The sequence below is a fragment of the Ursus arctos genome, unplaced genomic scaffold (genome assembly GCF_023065955.2).
Source record: "Ursus arctos isolate Adak ecotype North America unplaced genomic scaffold, UrsArc2.0 scaffold_6, whole genome shotgun sequence".
Taxonomy (NCBI): Eukaryota; Metazoa; Chordata; class Mammalia; order Carnivora; family Ursidae; genus Ursus; species Ursus arctos.
Window position 1 is genome coordinate 36,412,986 of NW_026623078.1, and position 7,108 is coordinate 36,420,093.

Here is a 7,108-nt window from a genome sequence, read left to right on the forward strand (position 1 = left end):
ATAGCTCCTAGATCTATATCCCAACCAGAGTCGCTCTCTTGAATTTCAGATTCTATGTCTATTCCTTATTTAGCTTTATACACTTAAACTCTAAACCTCATTTTCCTCATCTGTGAACAGGAATACTAAAATCTCCTTATAGGATTATTTTGATGATGAATGAAGTAAAGCATGCAAAGTGCCTGGGACTAAAGTAGGTGCTTAATAAATACTGATTTATCAAGAATTGTCTTAATCAGTCCCTGTAAGTCTTCTCTTATGGAGTTCTTCAGTCCTCCAGTGAGCCCAAAGTGAGAGAGTCTGACTCTCTGTTTTTGCTAAGAAAGTAAATTCTTATGATCAGGAACTTACTTCACCTCTTCTGGCCTCTTCAGATCTTGGTGTTGCGCATAAAATGGGTATTCAGAAAATAACAGACTTACTCTTTATATATATATATATATATATATATATAATTTTTATTTTGTTATATTAGTCACCATACAGTACATCTCCAGTTTTTTGATGCAGTGTTCCATGATTCATTATTTGCATATAACACCCAGTGCACCATGTGATATGTGCCCTCCTTAATACCCATCGCCAACCTATCCCAATCCCCCAACCCCCTCCCCTCTGAAGCCCTCACTTTGTTTCCCAGAGTCCACAGTCTCTCATGGTTCATTCCCCCTCTGTTTATCCCCCCTTCATTCTTCCTTTCCTTCTCCTACCGATCTTCCTGTTTCTTATGTTCCATAAATGAGTGAAACCATATGATAATTGTCTTTCTCTGCTTGACTTATTTCACTTAGCATAATCTCCTCCAGTCCCGTCCATGTTGCTGCAAATGTTGGGTAATCATTCTTTCTAATGGCTGAGTAATATTCCATTGTATATATGGACCACATCTATCTTTGGTATCTTTATCACCCGGACCATTTGGAAAATTTATGAATGGGAGAAAAGGGCTCTTAAGGACCATCTAGTCTACCATCCTTATAAAGAAGAACAAAGACAGAACTTTCCCAAGATCATACAAAAAGGCATGGCATAGCTGGGCCTGAAACTCAGGTCTCCTGACACTCTTTGTCTAGGTCTTTTTTCAATAAATCTTCAATTCTGGTTAATTTCAGGTCCCAGGTCATCAGGAACCAGGGTCAAGGGAAGACCATGACATTCAGTATTTAGATGTCACCTCATTTTCAGGCCTGTGCAACAGGAAGAATTATTTTTCATGAATAAATATTTATCCAGCACCTACTATAAACAAGACATATTTTCTAGTCATTAGGGATATTGTAAATAAGATAAAATCACAGCCCTCAAAGAGCTTGGTGGAGGACACTGGCAATCAACAAAAGTACAAAATTCTCTTAAAGCAAGCATCACAAACAGAATTACAGCAACTGCAACACACTAACAGACTTTGGCTGACTATAAAATATAAGTATGCAGTTTGGAAATTGTAATCTATGTGTGTGGAACTCCAATAACTTCTAGAGTAGCTTCAAAGTTTCCACAAAAGGCAGAAGAAACCTCTCTCTCTCTCTAACACACACCCACACACGTGCACGCGCTTCTGTCGGGGAAGACTTATTATCATTTTAGTCTTTTTTTTTAAATTTGGGATTCCATTGAGATTTTATTTGAATAAAAAGTTCCAGAACATAGTCAATATTTTATTTAATAAAAAAGTTCCACTAGTAGAAAAAAGAAAAATTTGGAAACCACTATAAGAACACTTGTGTCATTACTCATCACCACCTGTCATCTCTTTTCATGAATGAATATTATGGGATTATTTTCACTTAATTTTTGAGAGAGTCCAGAGATAGCTTGGTCTACCAATAATTTTTCAGACTAAAATTTATGCTCTAGAAATATAGTTCTGCAACCTGTGTTGCTGCTCTTTCTCTCCGTGCTCCAAGACAGGTAGGTGTGAAATGGCAGGATTTGGCCCAGCTGGCGTGGGCACTTCACTACACTTGAAACTACCATAGGTCTTTGAGGGAGAGTTACTTGACTGTAAACACGCTACAGAAGGACTGCATATTCAGTAATAGCAAATTTATCATCTCCTAAGACAACGGAAAATGCATGAGTATTTATTTTTTACCTTGGATTACCATGAAAAATCATATTACTTACATGAGAAACAAAGCAAAACACAATTTTCTATATCCTTCATTGGATTATGAGTAAGAAAGGATCCGATACAATAAATCAGCACATCACCTTCTAAATCTAAAAAGTTTTATTGAACAAACACATCACATTGAATAAAATCAGTTTGAGGGAGATTAGTTGCTTGCTAATTAGTAGAAAATAACAATACACATTTGGGCAATATATCCAACAGAAGTTCGATGAAAATTTCAGCTCGATGTCTCTTGACTTATGCTCTCTCATAAATTCTGGTAGAAGTGACGCCTTTCATGACACATTCCTAGACACACACAAAAAATTCTTGGTCAATTACAGGACCACATCATGGGTTATTTTTTGTCTCCTTTAATGTTGGGAAGGAAACAGTATTTATTTGAAAATATTCGTTCTGGGATCCTATATATACCTGATATTGTAATAAGTTAGGGAGATATAAAAACCGATAAAACATAAGTCTTCCCCTCAAGGAACTTTACGACGTATAAGGTGAGTGAGAAATATAACCGGAAGTGCATCATACCAAATGGTGTATGCTGAGAGCAGGCACAGAATGCTTTCTGGGGGACAGCACACCTTGACTGAACTGAACTTAAAAGCATAAGGGGCAATTGCCAGAGCGAAACCATGATCCCAATGGAGTCACCTTTTTTGTTCTATGTGAGCAAGCATGACTGTTTCGTTTGGTAGAAGAGTGATTATAAGATGACCTAGCAGTAGAGTCTAGAATTAAGCAACGAGAAGAGACTCACCAGCACCAGTTTATCATCCACTCGTTTTCTCTTTATGGTGGTTGATTTCCCGTCCCACTTCTGCACCTGTACCAGGACACCTCCATCTAAGGTTATGATGCTCTGTGAGCATAATAAAAAATGATTACATTGGTATATGGTAGAGGAAAATAAAATAAAAAATACATCACCTTTGAATAAAGGAATATTTTGAGGTCATTAGTCATTCTAAATTGTAAGGATATATTAAAACAAAAAAAAATGAGTGTCAAAAACAATAGCATACAAATAATGCTTTATGATCAGAATATTATACAAAAACACAAACTTGAAATAATACTCTAAAAAACAGAGATAATGAATTTATATTGAGGTGATAGTCTTAGAGGTAATTTTTCTCCTTTTTTGCTTCCACTCTTTCATAAACATCCTCTAACATTGTTATGTTATTTTAGTCCACTTCAAATAATCTATGTATTGTACGACAAATAAATTGTGTTAATCACTTTTTAAAAAAAAAATAAAGACAACTTTATAGAAAGGAGAGGATTCACCAACTAAATATCAAAGGCAATAGGGTTTAACTCTAGGAAGTCAGGGGTCTTTGATCTGTGATAGAACAGTTTCCCTGCTTTTATACAAAATGGCTTCTTACAGGCAGCAGTCTTAGAAACCATGCTTTTCTTCTGCCCCAACGCCTTCGTCCTCACCTTGACTTTTCTGTCATCTGCAGTAACTTCATCAAATTCCTGGCCCAGTTTGAAGGAAATCTCAGTATTTTTAAAGGTGCTTTCTGATTTGATGGTGATCACATCCCCATTCACACTGATGATCATGGTGGGTTTGGCCATGCCAGCCACCTTCCTGGTGGCAAAGCCCACGCCTGCAGTTGTGGAAAGGAAAAAACGGCAAGTTCACAATTTTCCTTCACATCTTTAATGAAGTCAGAGCTGCAGTGCATGTGTGTGTGTGTTTGTATGTGTACAGCTAGGTTAGTGTGTATAGGTGGGTGTGTGTGCGTAAGAGGAAAAAGACACCAGTGAGTTTCTTAAAAGCCTCATAAAACAGCTGCTGCAAGTAAGTAAAGCAGGCGAATATTCAAAAAAACCCATGGCACGCTTAAGTGTAAGTCTATCTAAATTTCTTCTTCTGGGTTTCACATACAACTCCATGGGAGACACACTGTTAATTTTGAAAAAGATTAAGTCTTCTGGAATATATATATATATACACACACACATATATATGTATGTATATACATATATATATATATGTATGTATAAAGTCACTGTACTCTCAAATTAACTGGCCATCTCAACCGTTAGGGCAGCAAATATCATTTTACTCAACTCATGAAACACTTGGGTCACCTCGACCTTTCCTTTTTAGAAAACAAAAATCCATAGTCAAAGAATTCTCAATAGGATTTTTAAAACCAATAGAGTTACTCCATTTCAAAATAATCTGTTTGGGTGTACAAAAGTCGCATTTCATGGCATTTGCTGCCAAGTCCTATTTTCTTGGCTTTTCCAAATTACTATGAAATGAAGATTTTGATTAATTCCTCCAAAAGGCAAAATTTAAAAGAATCACTATTTTAGTAAGTTTAGAAATCAATACTTTGATTCTTAATCACATGAGCTGCAAACCCCTCTTTTAAAAAAGGGACTTTTTTCTTACGTAAGTAAGGTTAGGGATGAACAGCTTATAACTTAAGGTGGACAGTGGGAACTTGCTGCCACTGCATATGTTGTACAGAATTTATGACCGTCGTAGGTATGTTCAATTTCTTAACACAGGTACATAAACCTAAGCTACTTCTTTTACTAAGGGCGACTTCTTTATGCCAAAGGTTAGATATAAGCGTAAGAGGGAGAGAAATACTGTACAAAACCAGTGATGATGAGGCTCTTATTTAGCTCCCTGTCTGGAGAATGTCTGCAGCTGGAAAGATACATTGCTTCATCAAGTCCTGGCTCTGGTACAAAATATAACTTCACATACATAGAGTGAGTCAGTATAATGAATGGATGCAACATCAGGTATAACTCCAGAATGGCTGACCTTGGGAAAAATCACATTCTCCAGGGTCCCTCTTTGACTGATGAAAGTATGATCATCAGTTACAGCAACTAATTTCAGGAGCTAGCTTATTGTCTTTCATTATCACCAGTACTTTATAATTTTATAACACTGTGGCATAAGAATTTAAATATAAATGTTAAAAGTGTAAAATGTTCCTTAAAAGCAGTAGCAGAATAACCTCAAATCCTGACATTTCTGTATGAGCACATACTAATTAGTTTACTGAATCACCACTAGTTGATATTCTAGAAAGTTAGGTCTCACTTATGCTGAAGTCCCTAAATTCCCTCCTGTCTATAAACAAAGAAAACAGTTGTACTTACAGGAAAGGAAAAAATATAAATACTATAGAATTTAGGGAAAGATAAAGTCTTGAGACAGAGAGATTAAATCCTAACCCCTATAAACTCACCCCCCTCAAATTGCTACCCCTGAATACAACCTTATCATACATAGGGGTGTGAGGAGAGGGGCTTTCAAGGTAGAAGCTGTCTGAGTGAGAACCAGCCTCCGCACCCCCTTGTTTCATCACAGTAATTATCCAGGGAACATTCACACAACACACTGGCAATATTAGCAGAATCTAAAAGCCTGAAAGCTTCCATTATCAAGGAGGAGGTATGTTATGGATAGAACATATTCCTTTTGACTTACTTGATAATCCTACGGCATCCCATGTAATTCCTAGTCAAAAAAATATTTAACCCCTTAAAGCAACATATTCTCTGAAATTAAGATTTTGGCTCCCATAAAACAACCACACATTTTAACAGATTGGCAGTGAGAACATAAAATAATTAATTAATATAGGTTTACTTTAAAAATTACATTAAAAAAGAGAACTCTAGTGCTTTCCACTTCAAATAGGAATTATTCAATACTAGGAAATAAATATAGTCTTATTTATTTTGTATGCAAAAGAGAATGATAGAGAAACAGGCAAAGAACCAAGTAAAACAAAGCTACCCCAGTTCAGCAGTGAAATAAAATCTTGTCATTTCTGTGGACCATAAAAATTCCAGTTAGACCCTTTTCATATTGGCGCACCTGTAGGAAGCATTAGTTGTGACTTTGGTCTAGAATGTTCTACAAACAAATGATTCTCACTTGCTACTTTTATAGCCTCTGTAGAGAAAGCAGCATTTCCTATCTGGCGAATGCTTCCAGAATGAAAAGCAGTCATAAACCCCTCTTCCCCCAGAGAAAAATTATAAATCCAGTCACCCCACAATGGATTTTCTTACCCACTTCTTTCATGTAATCATCAAAGTTTTCACTGGAGCTAAGTTTCCAGGTACCCACAAAGGCATCACACATTTTATGAGCTTTCTAGGATTATCTTCAAGATGAGAAAAAAGCTGTAGCTGTCAGGAAGGTGTTATGACCTTCTAGAGTCCAGATAACTTCCTTTTAAAGATGCCCAGATCATGTGATCTTTGGAATAACCAATTGGGGACGATATCAGATCATTTCCTTCATTACCAGCCTCTGCAATTTTTCCTCTGAGTCATGTTTTTAATAGAAATTTCTCAACTTTGGTTCTCCCTGGCAAATGGTCATTTGACTTAGAGTACAAATTATTTTTAAGCATTCACAAAATATTTTCAGCATTCCTATTTTGAGTTTAATGCTCAGGGCATTGAATTTGTACCTATTATTTCCATACATATTTATCTCAGTGTAGAATAGGTTAATTATCTTGGGATGAACTTTGACCCCCTTTTCTGGAGTTTCTATTAAAATTACAGTTACGTGGTTCTTTTGAATTGAGGAACATAAGAATTACCTTACAGATTCTTCAATAAAATTAATAATGATTTCATCTCACTCTTTCCATCCCCTAAATGAGAGCATTGAATTTATTTCCATAGAATTGGGGCCTTAAAAAAATAGGCCCCCTTCCAAAATATGTTCCTCATACTGAGAGAATTCCTCCAGTTCCTGAACTGTGTTATTATGAGCTCAGAATTTATCCAGACCTAAATGGTGTCGCTTTACTTGAAAATGATCAGAAGCGGTGGTGGCCACACACCATCAAAATTTAATTTCCTTCTTTTACCTAGTGAATAATTCATGAGATTACTTTTCTAAAGTATTCCTGTCTTTCGACCTCCTTCTACCGCATACCAGAATGATGGAAGATGTTCATA

The 7,108-nt window shown here is 36.2% G+C and overlaps 1 protein-coding gene across 1 annotated transcript; it reads right to left on the reverse strand.

Moving 5' to 3' along the window:
- Positions 1 to 2,218: 2,218 nt before the first annotated feature.
- FABP4 (fatty acid binding protein 4) lies at positions 2,219 to 6,443 on the reverse strand. The gene is made up of 4 exons (XM_026495834.4): positions 6,203 to 6,443; positions 3,584 to 3,756; positions 2,895 to 2,996; positions 2,219 to 2,425 (listed from the first exon to the last, which is right to left on the reverse strand). Exons 1-4 carry the CDS (start codon positions 6,273 to 6,275, stop codon positions 2,375 to 2,377), a joined length of 399 nt encoding a protein of 132 aa, XP_026351619.1. The 5' UTR covers positions 6,276 to 6,443; the 3' UTR covers positions 2,219 to 2,374.
- Positions 6,444 to 7,108: the final 665 nt, after the last annotated feature.

Excerpts from the sequence above, each read along its gene's own strand:
- FABP4 (XM_026495834.4), bottom strand. The coding sequence starts at position 6,275 with ATGTGTGATGCCTTTGTGGGTACCTGGAAACTTAGCTCCAGTGAAAAC. Across the intron at positions 2,997-3,583 it reads CAGATGACAGAAAAGTCAAG|AGCATCATAACCTTAGATGG; the intron begins GTGAGGACGAAG and ends TTATGCTCACAG. Across the intron at positions 2,426-2,894 it reads TGGATGATAAACTGGTGCTG|GAATGTGTCATGAAAGGCGT; the intron begins GTGAGTCTCTTC and ends GTGTGTGTCTAG.